Source organism: Mytilus trossulus, chromosome 14 (assembly GCF_036588685.1).
Source record: "Mytilus trossulus isolate FHL-02 chromosome 14, PNRI_Mtr1.1.1.hap1, whole genome shotgun sequence".
In the NCBI taxonomy this organism is placed as follows: Eukaryota; Metazoa; Mollusca; class Bivalvia; order Mytilida; family Mytilidae; genus Mytilus; species Mytilus trossulus.
Window position 1 is genome coordinate 68,313,882 of NC_086386.1, and position 27,748 is coordinate 68,341,629.

Consider the following 27,748-nt stretch of genomic DNA (forward strand, 5'->3'; position numbering starts at 1 on the left):
TGTGATATTTTACTTATTTGAAGGTGCAAGACCCTGACATCATGGGATTGTTTGGAAACATTGACATATGACTTGTGGGGGAAGTGTCTTGATACTGGTAATTTATGACTGTCAAGCAGTACTTATACAATTTTGATATGACTTAAATATTCTGACATTACACTGCCATTAGCTTATTACAATGTACTGAACTGGCTCATTGGTGTCATGGTATCTTGTTCGCCATAATTACCATAGGTGTTTATTAGAGTTCTATATATTGTCTTGTGGACTAGCACTTGTATAAAGCAGGGTCTTGAACAAGCTTTTATTTTTCTGCTGGACATTAAACAGCCATCCATCACTCTCATTTAATATGCTGCTACATTGCTGTTCTTTAAAAATTAGTAGAAAATAGTTCTCCTTAGTAAAGACATTTCTTATGTACTTTTATCCTGGTCCTTTTAGTAATCTGTTAATGTCTTAAATTAAATGAGAATCTTATAATAAATTGTGTGTAATGACCTTGGATTAGAGTGGATGGTTATTAAGAAATGATTATGGCCTGCAGTATTACATTGTTAATTTATTATAATGGAGAATTGATGAGGGGACTATTAACATTTAATGCACTCTCCATTGTTTATCTCCTTGTTGTAATGGATTAGTTACCGACAGCCTCAGGAAAATCTTAAACCAGAACAATGTCAACAAATTCCATTACATGTGCAATGTATGTACAATTTGATCAATGGAAAGAGTCTCTAAAAAAGAAGATGTGGTATGATTGGCAATGAGACAACTTTCAAAAAGAGACCAAAATGACACAGAAATTAACAACTATAGGTCACTGTACGGCTATTAACATTGATAAAAGGCCCAGAAATGACAATGTAAAACAATTTAATCCAGAAAACTAACTAGTATAAATATGGTATATTTAAAATCTATACCTGAGTATTATTTTGATGGACTAACCAAAACAACTCAAAAATGGTGCTTTGACCAAGTATTTCCCAAGGTAGTTTGTCCTTCTTGTTGTACATACATTATGTTTTGAAGCAGTCTGGTCTTGTTGTGGTCTGTTTTACTTTTCAATATTTATACCATTTTTTGTTAACCTTTTATGTGTTATTTCCAGAATCAGAAAAAAAATATTACAATATACTTGTTCAATTTGTTGGCTGTTAAAACATTTAATTTGTTTACTGATATATATACTGATGAGTTACACAAACATGTATTAAAGTCTATTCCAAAGTGAAAATAGATTACTTTGGAATGTACTTTAATTTAATATTAGTCTTTTAAAAAACAAAATATTGAAGGTTTGTAATGATTTGTACACATCTAAAGTTGATCATTCTGCTTGGTATTTTTTGATTGATGAAGAGATGTTGATCTTGAACTTGAACTCTAATAGATTGTTCAACTAGGTATCAATGTCTAAACAAATTATAGAGATCTTCTCAAGCATGTATCAATTAGAAAATGATTTACAGATTGCCCAATCATGAAGTCAGTTATATATACATACTAGTTAAAACATAAATAGTACCTTACAGATTGCCCAATCATGTAGGCAGTTTATATATACATAGATTCCACAACTGCAACAAGTGTGTTACGATATTTCTCCACTCTTGACAGTTTAATTTTAATAATTAAAGTGTGAGGCTTGCCGAGCTTTTTAAATAATTAATACACCAGTTATAGTAGTGGAATCTGTTTCTCTAATGATTTTTATCCTTCTTTTTCAAAGACTTAAACAAAGTTGTGTACTTTTATGTGGCGTCATCAGGCATGGTCGACTTTTTTCATGTTATAACAATAGGAAAATTCAGAAGAAATCAAGAAAATTTAATGTCACAATTATATGTCAACCAATCATTTGCAAAGAGAAGATTTTTCACTAGTGAGAAGAAATATTTTTTCTCACACCGATCAAGAAATGTGAAAATAACGCAAAAATTAGAGAAATATACTAGTAAAACATTACTAATACAAATTTTACTATATTTTGATAATTTTCTATGTCTCTTCAGTTGAAAGGTGTATAAACAATATTTCACATCTTGTCCTGATCTCAGAATCTCTTAAAGTTGTAAATTTATACAGAAACAATAAAAACGAAGATCTGCACACAGAACCAAGGTCTCTTTTTAGTTATTTTTGTCATCAAGGTTACTTTCTTTTTGATATACTTATACTATATGTTCTGACAATGAACTCTGATGTAAACTCTTATTACAAAGGAATTTTATATATTTAGACCTGCATGTAGACAGATGGTTTTTCACTAGCTCAGAACTGAAATACATTATGTAGGTGGTTTCTATCTATATGTTTTGTGGAAGGTCATTGATTCTTTAGAGATCAGTAACTTTCCTGGTTAAGCAATATTATTATACATGTGTAATTGGAAAACATGCAGGATAGAGTAATATTCTCTGACAATGAAAAGAAATGGTCTTGTGTGGTACTTCAATCTAAATCTGTAATTGGAGTCTTAATGGGAGATCAGTTGGAGATTTTCTTATTATTTTGTAACATCATGCACTGTAGCCAAGTGGGGTTCATGTTGCTCAGTCTAAAGTTTTCTATGTAGGTGGACTCATTTGGTTTTTGCCATTACCTTGTCTGCATGCAGTTTCCTTTAGACTTGAGTTTTGAAAGACCCCTTGATGTCTTTTGCCTATTTAACATGAATCATACCAAATGTTTTCTAATGACTTTATATCTACTATCTTATAGTAAATTAAAGTCAGATTATTGATTACGGACTTCTATTCCTAAATTGAAAATAAATGAGGAAATCAACTGTTAAACCAGTTTTGCGCCAATATGTCTGTTCACATATAAATATCTGCATGGTTAGAATTTTTTGAAGGATCGGGTTTATTTTAATTAGCCAATTATCTTTCTTGCAATTGGTCATTGTTTGACTGGAATTTTGTTATTATTTGAAAATATGCATCTGTTGAAACATAAATTTGAAAATTGAACTTGTCTTGATGTGCATGATGTGTGGTTAGGTCTTGTGAATAAACGTGAAGCTTATAAATAAAAAAAAATGCAAATAGAAATATTTTTACATTTTGAAAGGAAAAGTGTCTTGCAATAAAATTGGTTGATTATATGCATTTAACTTTAAAGTTTAGGCTTTGATAGAATTTAGAAACAAACATCTATTTTTATCATTTTTTCTGTTATGAATAACTATACTGGTAGATGTATTTCTTTCTTCAAAGGTTTTAGCTGGTACTAGATTTATATTTGTTTGTTGTATTTTAAAATTGACTGCCAATAAATTATTGATAGTTGCATCAAGGATTAACCATTGTAAAGTCTGATTGCTGTAATGTCTGATCGTAGCATCCTTCATTTATTTCTCTCCTGTTCAGATTGTTAAATCAATTAATTCTGTAGAGTTCCTTTGTAAACATTTGAGAAGTTACAAGGTGATGGTTTATTTTACCTGGGCGATAATTGTTGCAAGTGAACAGCAGACTCGAAAGAATTATTTCCAATCAAGATAATTATTCCGCTTTGATTTCAAAGGAAATGGAATTTCCCAGCGACTTATCAATATTTTCAATAACAACAGTGGATTTGGTATAAAGCTTTAAAACATATTCAAAAAAGTCATTCTTATGTAACAAATTCCCACTGGGAATAATAACGAAAACAAGATGGAAGGTTAAAGTCAAAAAACAGTTTCAACATTGCTGCATAGCTTTTCCCATGGTGAATAATGTGTTACATTGAAAACTTGAAAGATGAAAAAAGTGATATTGTCTTTTACAAATATGGCGTGTATAAATTGCATGCATAAATCTATTAAAATGGCATCTTAATGAAGCTGTAAAAGAAGAATTTGTATGCTGCTTCTGAAGAAGAAAGTTCATCATTTAAAAAATAAAACTTGTCAAGATTGCAGTGTTTACATTAATATTCTCTTGGATTTTATTCATGAACTAAGAAAATGTGACTTGTTAAATTGAGAGGAGGGATTGTTGCTAAATTACTCTCAGTTGATTAACCAATACAATTAAAACTACATAAAAATAAAAACCAAATAGTTGATAACTAAGACAATTTTTTTCATCATTTCAACAATTTTTTCTTAAATCTTCTGTTTCAATGAATTAAGTGACTGCTGCCTTGCATATACCAGTCAGGGACTCCCCCCATCTGTAACAATTTGTAAACATTATTAACACCCTTCCATCATTTAAGATTATGTTGACCTTTAGTTGTTTCTTTGTTGTTTTATGGTTGCTGTCTCTGATGAAAACCCTCATCTACCATTACTCATATTTGAGAAAATCCTTTGGAAATCTTAGGCGGGGGGGGGGGGGGGGGGGGTCCAACTATATGTACCCATTCAAATGCATTGATTGTAAAAAAAAAAAAAAAAGGAGGGTTCCAACCCTGGGAACCCTCCACCTGGATCTGCCACTGAATCTGCATATATTCTTTGTAGGGACATCTGATGTGGATGAATGGTTCTGAGTACTTAAGGTAGTTTGATTTTATTTATAAGTTCTTCTGTCTTGTTTTTTAAGGTGCCAAAAGAAAAGGACTAAGTGGAACAGCTGAGGACACCACAACAGATAGCACTGCCAACAAAATATATCAAGAAGCTACCCCAGCGCCACCTAGCAATAGTAAACTGGTGTTATCTGGAGGGGAAGGATATGTGGACTTTAGGATAGGACTTTACCAAGGTTAGAAGTAGACTGCTTTTGAGTGATCTCAATGTCCTGCTGGTTAATGTTACTTTTCCTTTCTTGTCCTGCTGGTTAATATTAGTTTTCCTTTCTTGTCCTGCTGGTTAATATTAGTTTTCCTTTTTTGTCCTGCTGGTTAATATTAGTTTTCTTTTCTTGTCCTGCTGGTTAATATTACTTTTCAGGATAAAGTCAGTCCATTAGTTGCTATATATAATAGGTCAACAAAACTTGGTATGCATGTGTATTTGTTAAAAGAAGTAGCTGTGAAACTATTTATGATAAGCAGAATATTTGTTGCATGTTAATTAATTACATAAACTTATAATGAAGATTAAATTCCCAATTTTTCTCAAATTTCATACAATACTTGCAAAAGCCTCATCTTCTATCTCAAAAGCCTCTGTTTAGTGTCAAATATGTAAATCCACTGGACATTAAGCAGACATGATCATTATAATGTAATTGTCACACATCTGTTTGTAGGTGATGGAGAAGATGATGAAATCCTTCCAGAAGACGAGAAGAAGTTATCCTTAAGTAAAGGAGAAAGAAGTCATTTGATAGTTTGGGAAGTGACTAGCTCATCGTAATGTTAAATGCATCAGTGGATATATATGGCATGGCTTAATTGTAACAAAGCTACCAAGACGTTATGTACTTTTAAAAAAACAATTGAATAGTGAAGACAATCTATGTACCATGGAGTGGACTGGGACACACGGTTCTGAGCCAGTTTTCCATTAAATGCTTGATATTTTGTTGCAGGGATGTGAGAACAGCATGTTGGCCTTGTTGTGAAAATACTGTCCCCTGTTAACCCCTATGTTCATCATAAGTCATATAGGATATTCATATAGCCCCCAGTATTGACACCTGGGACCCTTCTTATTTGTTATCCCATGCATTCATTAGTCTTGACCTGTCAGAAAAAAATCATTAGTTTCATTAAGCTGAGTTTTATTATCGATCCTTTTAATTTGAGTTTGTTTCAGAGTTTAGAAAAAGTTTTAATAGATAAAGGAAATTGAAGAACTTCACTTCCTTTTCACAACCCAAAATAAATTCTGATGAAATATTAAAAATTTCTCTCCCTAAACTTTTCTTATCCCCACCCCTCCGACAACCCACGCCCTTGATTAAAAGTTATGTTCTTCTGCCTGCAGTGAAAATGAGGTTTACAAAATGTTTACATCATATTTTAGTCCAACATTAATTAGCAGATTTTTTACACCACAAATTCTTGTATTAGCAGTAATGTCACTGTGAAGTATAATGGAGAGGAACTGGGTCAGTTTTTTATGTAAACAGACTTTAATATCCTTGATGGAAGAAGATGTGTATTTATTATTCTCTTGATACAACTTGTATTTATCAAACCTAGTTAATATAACATATAATCTAAATTTAACCACAGGCAACACTTTATATTTAGCTATTTTATGATGGATATTGTTAGATACAATATAAATCGTAACAATTACATCAAATATCCGAGGGACAAACATTGCTTTCTTATGTATTACAAGTTTTACGAGAGGAAACAATCTAATTTAAGATCTTGTTTCTTGTAATGAGATAACATGATATTTGTAAAGGTATTAGCTTTCTGAGGTAAATTAATTATAGGCATCGCTTTTCAATCAAATTCTTTCTATAAATAGATTTAAGTGGATATTCCTTAGAAAACCAGATTTCCATTATTACAGAAAAACTCGTTATTATTTCTGCTTTAATATACTAAATATTTCATGTCGTTGAAAATAATTTGAAATGAATAATAATCTATGAATATATCAATATCAGTGATATAACTTTCCATAGCCACTCCAAAATTACTGAAATTTGTCTTGTTTTTTATCGATACTGGGATAAATTAAGCTATAATCAGATTTTAATTTCCTGAACAGTGTGATCAGGTTTTATAAAACTTAGACATTTTTATGGTTATTGAAGTATCAAAAGATATTTTAATGTTAAGCTATTTTAATTGAATTTCAGCAAGCAAGTACTTGATGTTTCATTGCTCAAATATTATGGATCTTATAACAAAAATTATTTGACAAGAGTTTTAAAACAAGATACTATTAAAGCAGATACAAATGGAAATTCCAGCAGTATATTGTTATCAAAGGCCAACTTGAAACTTTTAATGATTACTGCTACTGTAGACAGAATAGGGATGTGTTAGTGTAAAATTAGATATATATATACCCCACCCCCAGCCCCTTTTTAATTGAAAATTCAATTCATGACTCTTTTTTTATTAACTCCTATATATCTAATCAATAGTTAAGATATATACAAATGCACATTGTTGAAGGCTCTTTGGTTACCTTTAGTATCATAATTTGGTATGTAGTGGATATTTATTGGCATTTATATCACAGCTCAATATTGTGGATCAAGGATCTGTTTTTTTAGGTGGATGGAGAAACAATTGTATGTTAACATTTACACTTTTATTGACATAGTTTCATTATAAAAGAAATTTGGAATTTGAAGGTAAACAATTGATGCTATACTCTGAAGCATCAGGTTTTCAGTCCTTAATTTATAAAGGTTGAATTAAATTGTAGTCCAAGCTCTGTTAATGGTCACAATTGCTAACAACTGCCATTATAGCAATTTATAATATATACAAATTTACATTTTATTTGTTTCCTGTACTGTTAGTTTTATAATATGAACAATTTTTTTTATCTTTGTTTAAAATCTGGAATAAGACTCAAATTAAATAAAATTTGTTTTTTACATATAGTAGTAAATTGTTAATAAAGTCATCACTAATCTAAGTTATATTTGTTTCATGTGGAAGTGTTATTACATTGGAACTGTTACCACTGCCGAAGATTTTTGTTCTATGTGGAAGTGTGTTTGTATCAGAAGTGTTACCACTGCCCCAGCTTTTCACATATATAATTTTATTCTGTTATATTTGTTTAATTTGTTATGTTAATGTAGGTTATAAATATTTTTTATTCCATTTTATTACCACATTGTTTCAATGTATACAAAGATTTCCATAATTCCCAACCATTTTTTACAAGATGTGTTTTTTCATAATAATTTAAATTTTGGAACTCTTTAAGTAATTTTGTGTTCAATTAATTGTATGAAGTTCAAGATTGCAAGTTGTGAGTTTGAAACTTAGTACATTTGTATTATATTTGTGTGTAATTCTAAGCCGACCTTGGAAGGGCTGTATAGCCATTCTAGGTCGTTAAAAACTTTCCTTTGTTGTTGTGTAATGCTCCTTTATTTGACTGACTGTCATGTAGGTGAAATGTTTTGGGCTGTGCAATAAGTGTCTGTAAAAAGTCAGGACAATGACAGTCAGTCATCTTTGGTTCTTACATACTTTTTGTTTGGAATAGCTATGTATTCCCATTGGTCAGTCAATCCTGTTTATATATATATAAAAAGGTTGTGATTAATTAACAATCAAAAAAAGCTTTTTCACAGTGACAGGTTTGTGTTTTCTAAAAGAGTGCTTCTGTGGAATATTTTACAAATGGTTTAGAATTATGGACAGCTCCTAATTACAAGTAGCATGAAAACATCTTTGAAAGAAATACAGCAAACTTTTGGCCACAAGACTTATTTATAAGTGGTGAATGTCAGATAAATTGTCTTTTGTTGACATAAGGTTAATTCTTATCATTGGAACAATTTATGGACATTTTATTGTTCCATTCTACCCTCTTTAATCGGATATTATACTTTCAATGATGTTTTTATATTCCTTGTATTTTTCTGTATTTCTGCTTGTTATTTTAATTTATTTGGTTATTATTGTTCATTGGAATGTTTTGTTGTTGTTTTATCACAAAGTTTATTTATTGACATTATTTACCTAATGTTGAGAAGAGATTATGTTTCTTGGCAAGAATTTTCGTTGAAATATAATACAGAGAGAAATGTTTAAGATGAAAATGATTTTCAGAGAAACATTTAAATTTAATTTTGTTATTAGTCAAGCATCTATTTCTATAATTTACATTATTTAGGTGCCAGTAAAATTCTTGTTTTTGAAAGAATTTTATTTACTAATGTTCATATTCCCTAATGTATCCAAACTACACATGGCCTTGTTAGAAATAAGTAAGGCTCCATGCAGCTGTGTTAACATGTCTACGTTCTATGAATATCAATGTTTTGAAAATAAACATGCATTTAAATCATAAATTGATTGGCTGGATTTTTAAAATTTCTATTTTTCTTGCTTCTTGATTTTGGATATTTTATTATGTTCTGTTACAAAAGTCTGCATGCTAGCCTATGTAAATTTGTACTTTGATGAACATTAGAGTTTGTGAAATCCACTTGCATTGGTATCTGACAAATAATAATGAATCCACAGTATTTGAATATTTGCTTTTTTATTAAAACTGATATTGCTGAATTATTAGGGCTCACATCAGCTGGTTTAACCTTAGATTTCATTATGTTCATCCTGAGATATTATGTCAACAAGAGATGCTTTTTTATTAAGTTATCCAGTTGCATGGAAATAAGTTAACAAATGGATGAGTTATAATGTAAACTTTTTTAATGTGCTTCTGGTGTATACAATTTTAATCCTGATTTCTAGGTTGAATTTATTTACCATTATATAGTTATCTAAAATATGCAAATATGTTATTTCTATATTTGTGAGGTGACCTGTGTCATTATTCTGTGGTTATGTTGTCTCTACATGTTTGTCTATCAATGTACAGCAATTGTTAATGGTGCCCACTTTGAACAAATATAATAGAACAACTAGTTAGCTTTCTTCATCAGAATCATCATAACATTGTATCTTCACATCAATGATCTGTTAATGAGACATAGGCATGGATATTATTAATTAATGCTAAATTATATTGCTGTAGACCTAAAATTATTTGTTAATCTATAAATATAAGATGTAATATATTATATAAATCACATTAAAGATGTTAATTGCAAAGTGAATAGTATTATTTATTACTGCTTGTCCATTCTATTTATTATGGGTCTGCTTAAAAAAGGCATGATTTTTTTTTAAACTGTAAACCTACACCATTATAGAATGTAAAAGACATACAAAAGATGTCAAATGGATATTCAAACTGACAAGTCAATGAAAAACCGACAATGCAATGATAAACTGACAAGTCAATGGTAAACTGACAAGTCAATGATAAACTGACAAGTCAATGGTAAACTGACAAGTCAATGATAAACTGACAAGTCAATGATAAACTGACAAGTCAATGATAAACTGACAAGTCAATGGTAAACTGACAATGCAATGGTAAACAGTTTAAAAAAAGATCAAAAGTTCCTGCAAAGAAGATGTGATAGGGCCATCTGGAATCACATAAAAAACAAAAACTAGGACAATATCTGAAGGGATGACAGAGAAAGGTCATCAAAGTTACAACTTAAAAGGAAGAATTATAAATCCCATGAACATATTTCTTTCAGTATATGTGCATCTTCAGGATAAAAACTCACAGATGTTATCTATCAGCACCTACATGATACCTACATGTTGAAAACTCAAAGATGTTATCTGCACCTACAAGATTAAAACTCAAATTGTATCTGTGCCTACAAGATAAAAACTTGCATGTTATCTGCGACTACATGGTAAAATCTCGCATGTTATCTGCAACTACATGGTAAAAACTCATAGAAGTTATCTGCATCTATAGGATTAAAACTCAAATTGTATCTGCATCTACTAGATAAAAAGTCGCATGTTATCTGCATCTTTAGGATAGAAACACAGATGTTATCTGCACCTTCAGGATAAAACCTCAGGTGTTATCTGCACCTACATGATAAAAATCACAGATATTATAAAACTGCACCTACAGGATAAAAACTCATGTTATCTGCACCTACATGATAAAAACTTATCTGCATCTATAAGATCAAAACTCAGATGTTATTCATCTGCACCTATAGGATAAAAACTCACAGATGTGATCATACCTACATGATAAAAACTGATATGCACCTACATGATAAAATCTCACGATGTTATTAGCACCTGCATAATAAAAATTCACAGATGATATCTGCACCTTAATCATAAAAACTCACTATGATATCTGCAACTACATGATTATACACAGATGATATCTGAACCTACATGATACAAATTAAAGGGGTGATATCTAATTATCCTTCATGATTAAAGTTCACAGGATCATGTCTGCAATTTACATGATAACAATTCCACAAAGATATTTGCACCTACATGATAAAAACTCCAGATGACATTTGCGCAATACAAGGTCATTGTATGGCCCTTTGTAGCTTGCTGTTTGGTGTGAGACAAGATTCTGTGTTGAAGACTTTACTTTTACCTGTAATGGTTTACTTTTACAAATTGGACGGAGAATTGTCTCATTTGCACTCATACAAGTCAACATCTTCTTAAATCTAATTAGTAATAATATTCTTTATAGAAAAAGTAGTACAAACCAAACGGTTTATTTATTAAGTTCCTAAGGCATGATCATGTTACTTATCAACTGAACCAAAGCTAACACTTGATGTTTAATTTCTAACAACGTGCTCTTCCGGAATACGGTATGCAATATTTGCCACTGGATTTAAGCAAAGACATGTACCAATATTAATCAATGGTGTGAACTTATACCGTGAACTTATCTGTTCATTGTGTCTTTTTGTGTCGGGATGTATAAGTACCCGGCCACGTCCACTTTTATTTTTTGTCTATCTGATGAGTTAAGCCTTTTTCAACTGATTTTTATTGTTCGTTTCTTATGTTGTACTGTTATACCACTGTCCCAGGTTAGGGGAGGGTTGGGATCCCGCTAACATGTTTAACTCCGCCACATTATTTATGTATGTGCCTGTCCCAAGTCAGGAGCCTGTAATTCAGTGGTTGTCGTTTGTTTATGTGTTACACATTTGTTTTTTATACATTTCTTTTTTACATAAATGAGGCCGTTAGTTTTCTCGTTTGAATTGTTTTACATTGTCTTATCGGGGCCTTTTATAGCTGACTATATGCGGTATGGGCTTTGCTCATTGTTGAAGGCCGTACGACCTATAATTGTTTAAGTTTGTGTCATTTTGGTCTTTTGTGGATAGTTGTCTCATTGGCAATCATACCACATCTTCTTTTTTATATTAATATTCCAAAATGTGGCCAATATCTAAGGAAGCCCATTTAGGAACACCCAAAAATATATATTTGAATTCGAATTTTAAAATTTTAAATCGTAATCACGAATTGTATAATTCGTTACAACAGATTAAATTCGCGAACAGTTTTTGTAATTAGTAATTACAATTAAATTCGGGGTTTTTTTGTAATTCGTGATAACAAATTATTCTTAAATTTGTGATAACGATTTTAGTTCGTTATTTCAAATTCAAATTGTATTAATTTTTGGAAGGTCATAAATTGGCTTTCGTATTTAGGTTATGCAGCCTTTGTTTTAATGCTTTATTAATTCTAGTTTGAAATCAGTGAGATGCATCGATCATTGTTGCACTATAATCAGTAGATGCCTTGCATCACATGCATCAATGTATTTACTTAAGAAACCAACCACGCAGTTTTAACAACAGAGCGAAACTTAATTAGAAAGAAAGAAATATAGAAAGTTGTTATAATAAAATATACGATGTCAAAATACATGAAATCAATGGTACGGATATACTCTTCTATAAATCAACATGTAGTTGGACTTTTATGCTAGGATATTTGATTTTGGCCAATGAACTACACAGAAATGGTTCGTGAAAATGAGGCTTAGATCGACACGAATACATTACAGTAGTGCTATAGACCAAAAATAATGGATCTACTGTGGATTTATCTATTTTCAAGGATATCAATTTTTCGTGGACAAAAGAAATATTGTATTTTCGTGAATTTTTAATTTCGTTGTTTTGCAAAAGTTTATATACAAGCACTATATAAATTTCGCTTCGTCGAATATTCAAATTCGTGGTTTTCCTATACCCTTGAAATCAACGAAAAATTCATTTTTGTAGACAAAATTCATATTTGTCATGACAAAAGTCAATTTTGTCTTAAAGGTATGCAAATATAAACATATTTGCATACAAAATTGACTTTTGTTACCTGATATGGAAATTAAGTCACAAAAGTCAATTGTGTACGGTAAGATTCAATTTTGTGAGACAAAATTGACTTTTGTGAAACAAAATTAACTTTTGTGAAACAAAATTAACTTTTGTGAGACAAAATTGACTTTTGTGAGACAAAATTGACTTTTGTGAGACAAAATTGACTTTTGTGAGACAAAATTCAATTTTGTCATTTTTGTTGAGACAAAAGTCAATTTTGTTAATTTTGTTGAGACAAAAGTCAATTTTGTCAATTTTGTTAATTTTGTTGAGACAAAATTCAATTTTGTCAATTTTGTTGAGACAAAATTCAATTTTGTCAATTTTGTTGAGACAAAATTCAATTTTGTCAATTTTGTTGAGACAAAAGTCAATTTTGTGACGACAAAATTCATTTTTGTGATGACAAAATTCAATTTTGTGATGACAAAATTCAATTTTGTAACAACAAAATTAACTTTTATGAGACAAAATTGACTTTCGTGAGACAAAAATCAATTTTGTTGAGACAAAATTCAATTTTGTTGAGACAAAATTCAATTTTGTTGAGACAAAATTCAATTTTGTTAATTTTGTTGAGACAAAATTCAATTTTGTTAATTTTGTTGAGACAAAATTCAATTTTGTTAATTTTGTTGAGACAAAATTCAATTTTGTCAATTTTGTTGAGACAAAATTCAATTTTGTCAATTTTGTTGAGACAAAATTCAATTTTGTCAATTTTGTTTCACAAAAGTCAATTTTGTGTAACAAAAGTCAATTTTGTGTAACAAAAGTAATGTTTGTGTAACAAAAGTAATTTTTGTGTAACAAAAGTCAATTTTGTGTAACAAAAGTCGATTTTGTATGCAAATTAGTTCACAGAAACCGAACTAAACTAATTTAAATACAAAATTGACTTTTGTCGCTCAATTTTCTAATTAGGTAACAAAAGTCAAGTCTGTGTAACAAAAATGAATTTTGTCATGACAAAAGTGACTTTTGTCCGCTGATAGATAATTTTGTATGACAAAATTTCAAATTTGTAGTATGATACAAATTTTGTTAAACTGAACTCATTTTTGTTGAACAAAAGTCACTTTTGTCCGTACAAAATTGAATTTTGAGTACAAAATCACAAGAGTCCCATTCGGCGCCCCGTAGTACATACAAAATCTAATTTCTGAAAATGAATGTAATAAAGAAATATGCGTCTGAAAGTCTCATTTCCTGTTACCATAAAAACTCAGAAATGTTTAAGGAAACGGAGCGCTAGCACTAGGGGTGAATTTATGGTGTGGTTTAACAAATCTATACTTTCTAGTTATATTTTTAAATGTTAACACAATCTGTTGTATTATGGTCTATGATGTGGCAAAAGACTTTCACATCATGCTTCATGCTAGCGAGCAACTGTTTCTTACATGATAATAATAATCTTTAAAAGGCACGTCCTTGACTTTTTTAGGTTGTAAAAGTCTTAAACAAAGGTGGCCGATGACCTCTGGAGACGTTCAGGTGGTCAACATACATTTAATTACTTATAACACATTTAGTTGTCACACATTACAATATAATTAAAATGTCTTCATAAGTTAATTATGACATTCAACTAAAATGTTTCCTTTAATAGACTACAATAAATATTTTAAAAAAAGTACAACAATGCTTGAAATCAATTATAATAATAAAAAAAATGTAGACATATAAATGAATGATGTATTTTACCAAAATATTTGAAGTGTCTGAGAAATATAAAAAAATCTATGATAAGGTATGCCTCATTGAATGACATCAAGGTAACTTTCTAGACATTGTATAGAAAAAAACAAAGCAGCTGCATAAAACTGGAAAAGGCGGAATAAGTATATACCTGGAATGCAGGCAAGGATTAAATCGATTAAGGAGGTTTACTCTTTTAATAAAACTTCATATGCAGCTAGCAGTTGCATATTGGCAAGGAAAATATATATGTTTGAGACGGTGCCTCACAACATTAGAACTTTTCTGTCTCAGAGTTTCTGTGCGCCTCCTTTTTAAACAAGGTGGTGAACGGATTTTGGAACAAGTAAACGTACTGTACAGTTAGATTTATTATAAATACATTGCTATGTACATGGTTGTTTGTGTGTAAACAGTTTAATATGACAAATTGTACAGCACAGCGAAGTGATGAATAATGTTTCTATATATAAAATATTGTAACTAAAAATAACTACAACTCATTGAAACTGTTGAGAGTTTAGTATATTTTTAGTTTATCTTATCAGTGGTTGAATTAAATTCGAACTTTGGGATATATGATAATATATAAGTTCTATAGATTAAGGTAAGACATTTTGGAAATCTATTGCTAATACTAATTTACACTTGATTTTAGCAGCAGATTATATCATATTCGTAAAATTATCATATTTCCATGGAGATAAAAAAAATCTTTGAAAATTCTATGCTGAATTTCTACCAATCTTAAAAGTATACGATTAAGGCCGAATGAAACTAATTTTTAGTTAAATTGTTTTTTTAATCTACAAATGCCAATTTTAAATGTAATTAATTGTGTATATAACAATTATTATGATAAAAACCTAATTAAATGTAATTCCACTCAATGTAAACGCTCATATATCAAGTATGTGTAAACATTTAGTTATATTTATTGAAAAAATACGTGAAAAATTATAAAAGAAATATCGTCGGCACTTATAACTTAATCACAAAATATGGTTTACTACTAAATATAAATTTGGCATTAATCTTTTAGAAATTATTTCCGGGGTGTTGGTTAAAATGTGAATTTTTGGTATTTTAAAAGTGTTAACAAGTACAAAACAGAATATTTGTTTTAATAAATTATGCATTTATGTTTACAAGATGAAAGGTCTGAGTTGAAGAATTCACAGATTAGTATTAGTTCGTTCTTGTATTCTGTTCTTTTGTCAATTAATCCAATTCGACTGGTTTCTGGTCAAAGGTCTAGTTGTTTTTTTCTCTTTGACACATTCCCAATTTCCATTCTCAATTTTATGTCCTTACCAACTTGCGGAACGATGCTGTTTTAAAAGACGAACAGTTGCTCCCGCATCTATATAAGACATATTTTCAAAAGTTGAAGGGGAAATTGTTATAAATAACACTAAAAACAACACAATTGATACTCTTATTGATTCCACTTATGTTGGAAAACAACGGAGGACAATTTGGAGAACACATTTGAACTTTTATCGCTAAGGTTTTAATTTGTTCCATTTTAGCGGGGGAAAATGCCCACTTTCATGCCAGATTTGTAAACCTTTTAAGTGAAACAAATTATATTTTAGAGCAACACATTTTCATCAATTTTTCAGTGGCAAAATCGAAAGTTTTCAGTGCCAACTTTGGCAACACAAAATTAAATGTCATATTCGATTAAATGCAACACTATAAAAGACGTAATCATTTGACTCTGTACAAGAAAACTAACGATTTCATCAGAACTAGAAATCCGTTCTAGCCTGGGATTTATAAAACAGTGATCTTACATGATGAGGTTTTTGGTATATCCAATCATAAATTGATCATCCAATTGCAGTTAAAATTGATGATAGCAGTGAAAACTGATGCGTCTACTTATCTTGCTTGTACTGTCGTTTATATCTATCGATGTTTCCCGTTATATATGTTGTTTTTTGTATGTCGATGATAGAATTCAAGACACTGGATCATAAGTAATGTAAACGGCCTGTGTCTGTTGTAAAATTTGTATAATGGGATGGCAAGACTCTTGGCAAATATTCGGAATGGCTACCACACTTCTTATTGATGACCGAAGATTATGTTAACCATCAATTTTTTTTATTACCAGTATTTTTTAAATATAAATGCAAACATCTTTAAAAGCATAATACAATAAATTAGTCCGGTATTAGTACACGGTATATACATTATGATATCAAACTCGGTAAATTTTGCAAGAAAAATGAGCTATCACAATTATGGTGTGACGGTAAATTCTGGTATTAAAATGGACCATAATGTGAAGAATAACCAATATGTCGACCACAAAAATATTAATAATTCCGTCGCCAAAATGTCCGACGCGAAGTTTTAACATAAAATTCGTCGATTTATAATCATGATAATTATATACATGTATATGTTTGTTTAAAATTCTAAATTTACTGAGCACTAAAAATTCCAGAAAAAAAGTGTCATTACATTTTCCAATGTTATTGCATATGAAAACGTTCAAAAGACATTCTAAAATGACAAAGGGAATAAGTGATTTTTTTTTCTCAATTTTATCGATCTTATCTAAAAAAGCTGGACTGACTTCTGAAGGTTTATTAAATAAGAATTGTTCTTTGACAATAACAAAATGTGGTATAAAACAATTCGAATCGACTGGTGTGGCCAAACATATGTCAAATTATATTATAGTAAAATTATGAATTGCCAAAGACGAAATGTTAATATAAAACATGTAAGACCCTATGACATTACTATTTTGGTCGACAATATATTGACATGTACGAACTTCTGTAATTAGATTTTAAGATTTAAGATGTAATTAGATTAGAATTAAGATAACAAGTGCATGGTTAATATATCATAACATTCATAAAAATAAAGAGACAACTATAGGACGAAACAAGGAGAAGTAACGACAAACGTCAGTCAAAAAATACTACGGAAACAATTAAATAAATTCGTATCTAAACTGTTATGCTCGTTACTGGACATTACATTCATAAAAATATAGAGACAACTATAGGACAAAACAAGAAGAAGAAAATACAAACGTCAGTCGAAAAATACTACGGAAACAATTAATCCAATTCGTAAATAATACTGTATTAATTCTTGTTACTGAACAGAAGTACAGATAGTAATGTAACTTTATTTCGCATGTATGTACTTGAACTAATACATGAAACTATAAGTCTAGGCATTATGTATTTCAAGTCATATAATATAAAAATCCCCATCTTTTCTAAAATGCCCGTTCATATTAATTGTAGAGTAAGGTTAGAACAACGCGTTTGCCCATTTTGTCTTGAAATTGTAATTTGATACAGTTTGTGCTTATAAAAAAATATTTACGACTTTGAGAAGGACACTCTTTAACAAAACCAACATTCTATTATTGATAAATACAATGTATAAAACAGATTACACCAATCCCCAATACTAAATTCCGCCGGGAAAGATAGACGCACAAGGAAACACAAACCGGTGACAACAACAAACAACACATGTTTTCTTATTTTCATTTTCAAGCATATTTTATGAACTCTTTAATTCTAGCATTCCAGTCAGTATTTTTAAAACAACACTCCGATTTTGGCCCTGTGAGTGAAACTAATGAAATGAAAATTGACCCTACCTCATCACAAATTTAAAAATATGATTTGTGTTTGTTTTAAAACAGAAGATATTCCCGGAAGAGATAAAATTGTTAATTATGCATGTACTTCACTTTTCAAGATTTTATATTGAAGTTCTTTTAAAAACGCTTCCAAGTTTAACCAGCTTCATTTCCCAAAAATTAAAAAAAAAATGTCATGAGTATTGAGGTGAAGAAAGATTGGAAATAGATTAATTTCTATAAGATTCTAAATGATTTTTTTGTATTTCATATTATAGCACGAAAGCAGGTTATTCTTAAATACTTTTCTTTTCTTAGGATATTCCGACAGCATTTTTACGAGAAATCGTCTCGTATCTTATTTCACAATTCTGCCATTCAATATAAAAACAAGGAGATATGATGTGATTGTCAATGAGACAACTTTACTGTATCCACCCAAGTTCAAATGAAGAGCAATTATATATATAGGCAACAGTACGGCCTTCAACAATGGAAACAATCCTATACCTAAAATATAAAAAAGAAGATGTGGTTTGATTGCCAATGAGACAACTATCCACAAAATACCAAAATGACACAGACATTAACTTAAAGTCGGCTATAAAAGGCCCCGGCATGAAAAATGAAACAATTCAATAAGAAATTGCCTTAATTATGACATTACTAGCAATTTACGAAAAGAAATATAACAGACATGAACGACAAACGCGAGGGCGGGCGCTCAAAGAATATGACGGGATTAACATGCATGGTTGTGAGCACTAAAACCTCCCCGAACCTGGTTAAGCTGATTATATATCTACATTTCTGTAAAATAAAAATGGGACCCGTAAACACGTTGAGTTATGGCTGTGAATAGTTTATATACACAAGTTTTCATTAATGCGTACGTGAAAGTTTTTTTTCAATGTCTCTGTACTAATTTTAGCAAAAAAATAAACAGAATGAAATGTCAATCAATGCACCTCCTACGGATTTCGTGTAAAACTTTCTTAGAAAAAGCGTGACTTTTAATACAATGCAAGATCAGAATCGTCCTGAGTGAAATTTCACTGAACTGTAAGTCTTGATGACTGGTTCAAATTAAATATTTATTCAGATTGTCTGGCGAATTTAATGTCCTCATATAGACAATAGAGCACATTCTCATCTTATATCTTCATCAACGTACATGAACTATTTCCTGAATATTTTCAAATTTGAAAAATATGATATAAAAATAGTCCAACTTTTAAAGTTTTACAAGGTATTCCTTGATTATAATGACATGTTTATTACCTTATACATGTATATTCAAAACATTAATATTATATTCTGGGAATATTTGCCAAGGACATAGAAGTAAAATAGCAAATAAACATCAAGATAACATTAATGATAAATGTTTTAAAGCGTTTTCGTGACATTAGTATAACACAGAGTGATGGTCTTATCCGAATACAATTTTGTTATGAAAAGGGAGTAAACATAGCTACCACGAGAACATAACAATTAATTATGTTAAATAAAATAATAGTTTTTCTTTGAAGGTTAAAAAGGATACAAAAGAACTTAAAACTTTTTCTTAAAATGTATTTATTATAGCGAGAAACAAAGGTGGATATACACCTTATTTACACTAAAGCAATCCACGTATTGACTGTTTTGGATGATTTTCCTTTCCGTTTTTTCCTCAAGAATAAAAGGTAACTTGTGGTATTATTGTCCATGTATTTTTTCCCTTTAAAGAAATATTGCTGATATCTCTGTAAAATATTTGGTTTGAAATCGCATATTGTTTTTTTCTGTGCAAATTTCTAGATTTTATGAAATGACTGAGTGAAAGGATAGTAAGTTCAGTAGGACAATTTTCAAAAACTTATTCAAATAATTATAATTTAGAAATTAAAAATCGTAAGGAAAAAAGTGTCATATATGCCTATTACGGACGACATCAAAACTTCAATGTAGGATAAAAAAAAGTTACTGCACATAGTTTTTTCACTGATCCTTCACCCCACAACCCCTCTAAACTTAATTTTGAAAAAATTGATTTGACAAATATGGGTATTTTTGAAATCGATTTTGGCGGATAAACAAAACTTGCAGCCCCCAAACTATTTGATTTTTATTTGATTTTTTATCCTTCATTGAATTTTTTATGTCGTCCCTTATAATGAACTTTTTTTTTGTGTTCGTATCTTGAATGTTTTTGAAAATGGTAAAATGGCATCGCTTATGTCTATAATATCTCGTTGCGAAGCTATAAGTTTCAGTCGATACAGGTGTTATACCCAAATTTATTTCCTAAAACTGTCAAATTTAAGGGAATATTCCATTTCTACCCTTTTTGTTATGTGATTTACTATGATTTGGGGGTATTACTGGTGTTGGTTTGAATTTTTACGAACAACCACAATACACAGCTGATTGCACCTGAACCAGTAACTTGATAAGGCATGTTAAAAAAAGGGGATCTAAACTGACTGAGGTTAACCAAACCAATATGTCGCCAAAGATCAGCAATAAACAACAATATATATATACAAATGACATAGTTTCATGAATTTGACCTACCGAATTAGACTATTTACCGGATTTGTAATCACATAAGCAACACGACGGGTGCCGCATGTGGAGCAGGATCTGCTTACCCTTCCGGAGCACCTGAGATCACCCCTGTTTTTTTGTGGGGTTCGTCTTGTTTGTTCTTTGGTTTTCTATGTTGTGTCATGTGTGCTGTTGTTTTTCTGTTTGTATTTTTCATTTTTAGCCATGGGGTTGTCAGTTTGATTTGGATTTACGAGTTTGACTGTCCCTTTGGTATCTTTCGTCCCTCTTTTCTTTCACACAAGTTACCAACATTTGAATTCTATGCGAGTTCGTATTTATTATCGAATACATGAAGACCCCTTTCCTTGCAACAACTATCAGTAGACGATTCAGGATCACTGGGGACTGCTAAGATGTAAATAGTCAACATTGATGGCACTGTAATGGTATAATAAATGCGGTTCGATAAAGAGCTATAGGATGCATATTTTCAACTGCATGACCATACATATTTTATATATCAATGTTAAGACAGTTTCGTATCTTGATTTTCGTCTACAAATTCCCGTTGTCAATTTGTAAACTTTCCATTTATATGTGTCAATATTCCAGCAGCTGAGAAGAGTATGGGTTATAACACCCATTGGTAAGATACTCCTAGTCTTGTGCTTCCGTGATATCATGAATAACCCGACATAGGGATCTTGCTTGCAATGATGCTCAGTTTAAAAATTCTAATTGGTTAAGTCAAAAACAATCAGTTCCTTGATTCATCAAGATCTGGTTGACCATTATAGAATATCTTCGTCACAGACAACCAAATAAACTTTTCGAAGCCACAATTCCGCTTTGAGTTCGTTTCCTGTTCGATTTTGCGACATCATAAAACTGGTTAATTACTTTTTAAAAAGACTTTTGTTTAACCCAACACGAGCAACACAACAGGTTCCACTAGTGAAGTAGGAATTTCTAGTCTTTATCGCTCCGGAATTCGTTCTCCGCTTTGATAGAGTTTGTGTTGTTCAATCTTTAGTTGCAGTGTTTTGCAGACTTGTTCGTCTATTCACTCTAAGACATAAGCCTCCGACAATTCAGTGTATCCCTTTTTAAATGTGTCTACTCCCTTTTCTACATTTATGTTGCCTAGATGACCCGACATTGAGTGAAAAATATGACTAATTCATGAAATATGTATCTCTGTAATTTTTGAAATCGGATTGTAGTATAAGCAAACTTGGTCGCGCATAAAACAACAGAGACATGTACACTCCATGAATGAGCCCACCACCGGGAATATCACCACCACGGTGAAATGAAATTGGATAGTAAGTTTGAAGAAAAATCATACTGTTTGCATATATTTGTGTGTATGAAAATTACAGTGAGATAATCACATTCCAAACTGAAAGGGACAACGATATGTTTTATCTTCAAAATTACAAGCAATTCTGGACATGGGCCTCCTTTTTGATGGGAGTTGAATATTTTTAAATGATTTTTCTGTTATATTCACCACTTTTCCTTTAGTTGCACAGAAACGATTCAGGTATATAACATATATATACATACCGTTTTACTAGAACAAAATTGCAGATTAGAATCCAAATCTTTTATCTAAACAAAACACGTAGATCTATATAGACTGCTCCTTGGGATGAGTTATATATATAAAATATTGATGCTAAATAAATAGTTTATTTTATTTTCTTTCATCCGTTTGAGGTTTGAGCAATGCGTTATTATCTATTGTTATGCATATTAAAAACGAATTTAAAATATATGTCACTGTAAAATATATTTCATCTCTTTGAAACTCATATTTTCAAAACATAGTAGATCTTTTTTGATATGTTTGAGGAATATGATAATTTCAGCGTTTTAAATTTTTTTTTTTTTTTTATTGTCTATGTGTTTAAATTCAGTAGTACACACCGTGTTAAACACAAGGCAACCTGATTAACATTGCATTGATCATTGATTATGTGTATTCGGCTGTTCTATTTTTAATGCAGCCTCCCACCGGATGATCTCAATCACTCCGCCGCTTGAGACCGACACGATGGATTTACAAAATCTTCTTGCTGCAAGGTAATGTCAATACTCGTACACACACATCACAAAAAGTTAAATCATGCGTGAAGGACCTTTAATCTCATAGATTTCCGATTTAATTTTCAAGGTGTTGTGTATTTTAAAGGAAATGGCCGGTACATGGTAAGGTCAAGTCATGTTTTCCAAACTGTCAAAAAAATATTTACACTATTTAGATTTTTTTAATAATTTTACTGGTGCATAACAAACATGTGTGTATTTTGTAGGTTGTGACAACATAATGGGATAGTATTCGATTCAATTCTAGTAAAACAAAAATGGCCCAAAACTCTGCACACTATGAGCAGGACAAGGATGCAGTTGAACTGGACATCGAATACCAAGCTAGAAATAGAATCACGGGGACTTCCCTTCCAATTAAAAGGGGTTCCTGGCCAATTCTCTTTGAACGTGCATCTGGAAGTTGGTGGAATCCTAAATTTGATTCTAATGATTTAGAGATAGAACAGTGGAAAAGTTACCTTCCACAGACACGGAAACGATTTCAGTATGCGCTCTTCTATATTATCATAGCGTGTATCGCTTGGTGCGTATTCTTTGGCACTACAAGAAGTGATAAGTGGACATATTTTTTAGGCGGAACTTTAGCTCTGTTGGGATTTGTAGCACTCATCCTTTGGTTTTCGTACACAACCTTTTATGAAAGGTTTTGTTTATATACTTCAATAATTCTAACTGTTGTGTTGTGTGCAGCAATCCTTGTGCAGTTTATATATGCACAATCAGATTTGTCAACAATGGGTAGTTTTACTGCATCAATAGAAGTGTTATTAATAATGTATGCAGTATTGCCCATGCCACTATTCGTTGCCATCGGAATAGGTGTTACACATTCAATATTATATGAAGTTCTCGTCGTGCTTCAGAATAAAGACATGCAGTCTGTAACATTTATTGTTGGCAAAGTTTTGCTACATTTTTGTATTCATATCATGGGCATTCACATATTTGTTATGTCTCAAGTTACACGTCGTAGTACTTTTTGGAAAATAGGTCAGTCTGTAATGGCGAAGCGAGATTTACAAATTGAAAAACAGATCAAAGAAAAAATGATCCACTCTCTCATGCCTCCGAAAGTGGCATTGGAAGTGATGGAATCACAGGGTAGTAACCCAGATGAAGAAGTTGATGATGGGAGAGAGACAAAACATAAGCATCATGAGAAGGGAGAGATCATTTTCAGACCATTTAATATGAGTTCGATGGAAAATGTTAGCATTTTGTTTGCTGATATTGTTGGATTTACAAAAATGAGTTCAAATAAAACAGCTGAACATTTGGTAGGTCTCCTGAACGATCTCTTTGGAAGGTTCGATAAATTGTGCACTCTGTGTGGCTGTGAAAAAATTAGCACATTAGGTGATTGTTACTACTGTGTGTCCGGCTGTCCAGAACCCAAGGCCGATCATGCTCAGTGCTGTGTTGAGATGGGGCTTGGCATGATCAAAGCTATAAAGCAATTTGATAAGGATAATAATGAATCAGTCGACATGAGAGTTGGTGTTCATACTGGTACCGTTCTCTGTGGTATAGTTGGCACCAGGAGGTTTAAGTTCGATGTATGGTCTAATGATGTCACTCTTGCTAATACCATGGAATCTTCAGGAGTTCCTGGCAAAATTCATATTTCCGATGCATCATACGATTTTTTAAAAGATGAATATGAAGTTGAAGATGGACCTGATGTTCAAGGTAATCAATCACAACACAAAAATTTTAATTTGTTTTTGTTTTTGCATGCATGTACATTCTTATTATTTGAGTTCTGTAATTAAGAATCTGGTTCTTATCCTTTGCACTCTTCAGGGGCTCATCAATAATAGACCACTTTTGTTTAACTGACTCTTGACTCTGGAATTTATGTTTTTTTAACAGGTTACCTTCTCTGTGGTACTCGGTCAAGCAAGAGCAAAGTATATAAGTAAATTCAATAATTGAATCGGTACAAGTTTAGAGAGTTTGATTGTTTAATTGCTTTCTAAACATACTAAATTATAAGAAAACAATCAACTTTCCCCTCAAATTGCACTGATTATATATTTGATTTTGCTTCTTTTGGTTGCTCAAAATTGACCGAGTACCAGGATGTCTTACATTGTACCTTCCGTAAAATTATACAACCTAGAGTCAAAAGTCAAGTAATCGGGTAATATGAAAATGGACAATTGCAAGTTAGAACTCAATTCAATTAACAGGAATTAATCGAATCTCTTTTGAGCACATGAAATTTAATTTTTACATTTTAAGACCATGAAGACTGAAACTTGTACATGTATAGCAATGCTTTGAGGAAGTTATTTTCCCAAATGCCTTATTTTTATGCGCATGTACATTTATATATCAATTTAATACCTGATAACATGTACATTTTTGTATAAAGAAAAGCATATCCCTATATGAAACGGTAAACAACACTCATCACCTCATCGTCTTGGTATAATAACGTTTTAGTGATTTTTACTCAAATTTAAAGATCTCTTTATTGGAGGCGTGAATTAACCAATTATGTTATAAGAATATTAACTATACAGGTACATGTATCCTTCAGACGTCTTTATGTTTGGATTAAAAGGAACAAAATATATACAAGTATAATTAATGAAGTATATACATATATATACTAGCTAGATAGGCAATGGCAATGCAAATAATATATTATATTCATATTAATATAATGAAATAAAATCAAAATTGAAATTAATGCTGACGTTATAATCGAAGTCTAATACTGTCATTGATCGCTCACTGGACTTATTTGAAGGATGAAGGAGCTTATTTAATTTGAATACTTTTGTAAATTCTAATGATAATTTCATTTCATGAACATGTACAATATTTTATGTACTGTATATATATATATGGTTTACTAAAACCAAATTGGAGAGTTGTCTCATTGTTACTCATTCCACATCTTCTTATATCATGTATATAGATCTATATATATATTATATATTCAGTGCTGCACCAAATAACTGAATAATGTAGAACTTTTACTTCAAATTGTAACTTACATATATATATCTATAGATCAAATGTAAAACATCTCAATAATAGTCACCGTTCTATCCCACGAGGGAAATGGATTGTTACAAGTAAATGATACATGTACACAGTAAATAAATTATATAAACCAAATGTATATATACATGATATATATACGAGTCTAAATTGAAAACTACGTTCAAACCTATGATTGCGTTGGATAAAAACCGCAATTTTTATACGTGTGCATGTCAAACAAATTTCGTTGTAGAAGGGTCTAAAAACAGCACAAACAACATTTTCCAAAAGACCAACAAAGTGAAAAAAGTATATTTAAACAAAACGCATTTGACTAACAGGTCGAACAACTGATGTCCTTTAACCCTGCTGACTGCCATTCGCGACTGCCAAATAAAATTGATCACAAGATGTAACAAACTGGATCTTAATATAAATTTAATACGTCATAGAAAAAAAAATTGTTAACTTGTGGCCACGATGTTGCGCCACAAACATTCGGTGTCAATATTTCTTTAGTACACCAGATCTAGATTTCGACAATATATGTCTCTTCAGTGATGTTAGGGATCGAAACGGTATTTGGAAGGCCATATAATTTACTCTCAATTTAAGATTGACTATTGAATTTAAGAGTCAATATAGGATGAACGGATCATATAAACCGGAGGGAAAGTATGATACATGCTCAAACAAAAAATATATATATAGGAGTCTAAATATATATATATTCCCTTCATTGAAGACCCATTGGTGGCCTTCGGCTGTTGTCTGCTCTATGGTCAGGTTGTTGTCGCTTTGATACATTCACCATTTCCTTTCTCAATTTTATATATTGTCTGGAAAAAATACCCTCCACCCCTTTAAACTTGAACATGTTGAAATGAATAATTAAAAGTCAGAGACACAAACACAGATAAAATGCTTTACTTCATGTACTTGAGACAGATACATGTACACCAGTTGGTTGGAACAGACTTCAACTAGTTTTGTTCTGTTAATGCTGCTACTTCTATATATCTTTTCTCTGTCATGTATGTCATGTCTGTTTAAGTTCGTAAAAATGATTAAAACATGTACAAAATGTATTTAATAAAATGTGTCAAAGAGACAACAACCCAACCAAAAAGCAGAAAAACAGCCAAAGACCAACAATGGGTCTTCAATACAGCAAGAAAATCTCGCACCCAGAGGAGTGCTTATTAGCTGGCCCTTTAACAAAAATATGTTGCTGACCTGCTGCTGTTATCTGCTCTATGGTCAGGTTGTTGACTCTTTCACAGATTCCGCATTTTCATTCTCACTTTTAGTATAATCAGTATTGCTTTTTTTGTTGAAAAAAAATCACATTTTTTCAATACAACTATTACAAGTTTGGTATGATCAAGGTAAAAATCTGTTTTGGTCAAATTGAAACAGTACAGCTTTAATTAAGGTTATAAAACGTTTTAATTTATCAAATGTTTTAACAAAATGTATAAAGTTTTAATTTGAGAATATTGAAAACCGTTTTTTTTTCATTTGGCATTGAATATTCTCAGAAAAATTCTAGAACTATAGTATACATTACCATGATTCCATGTAGAAATATGTTATACATGTATATGTGTCCATTATTATATTTGAAAATTTATTTTTCCTACATATAATTGATTTTAATAGGAGTACTTGTACGATTGTATATTATATATATATATATACAAATGTGCATTGTATATGTACATTTTACAATTGCATTAATTGGATGACTAAGAACTACAAGTACATGTATGAACATAATGTTACTATTTGTTTTGATAGTATTGTTGTATTAATTCATACTCAGATCAAAGAAATTTAGATCTCATCAATAGTCCATGCCATTTTAATACAAAATGTTTTGCAAACATAAATAACTGCAAGGTCTGGTTTTAAAATACATTATGTAGGTATTCAGTTATATGAAATTCATAGTATA

General features: G+C 30.9%; 2 protein-coding genes across 19 annotated transcripts in view; both read left to right on the forward strand.

The window, feature by feature from the left end:
• LOC134696987 (C-Jun-amino-terminal kinase-interacting protein 4-like) overlaps positions 1-9,671 on the forward strand; it is a 64,293-nt gene extending 54,622 nt beyond the window's left edge. For all 15 annotated transcript variants that reach the window (XM_063558956.1, XM_063558964.1, XM_063558958.1 and 12 more), the window contains 2 exons: positions 4,548-4,709; positions 5,199-9,671. In XM_063558956.1, the coding sequence (XP_063415026.1) occupies positions 4,548-4,709; positions 5,199-5,305 (269 nt within the window). In that variant the 3' untranslated portion in view covers positions 5,306-9,671. The remainder of the gene's footprint in view (positions 1-4,547; positions 4,710-5,198) is intronic.
• Positions 9,672-15,010: 5,339 nt separating this feature from the next.
• The window catches only part of LOC134697322 (adenylate cyclase type 9-like), a 29,705-nt gene continuing 16,967 nt past the window's right edge, over positions 15,011-27,748 (forward strand). For 2 of the 4 annotated variants that reach the window (XM_063559525.1, XM_063559528.1), the window contains exons 1-2: positions 22,607-22,767; positions 22,998-24,483. In XM_063559525.1, coding sequence (XP_063415595.1) covers positions 23,049-24,483 — 1,435 coding nt within the window. In that variant the 5' untranslated portion in view covers positions 22,607-22,767; positions 22,998-23,048. The other 2 variants (XM_063559527.1, XM_063559526.1) reach the window with 2 other exon arrangements.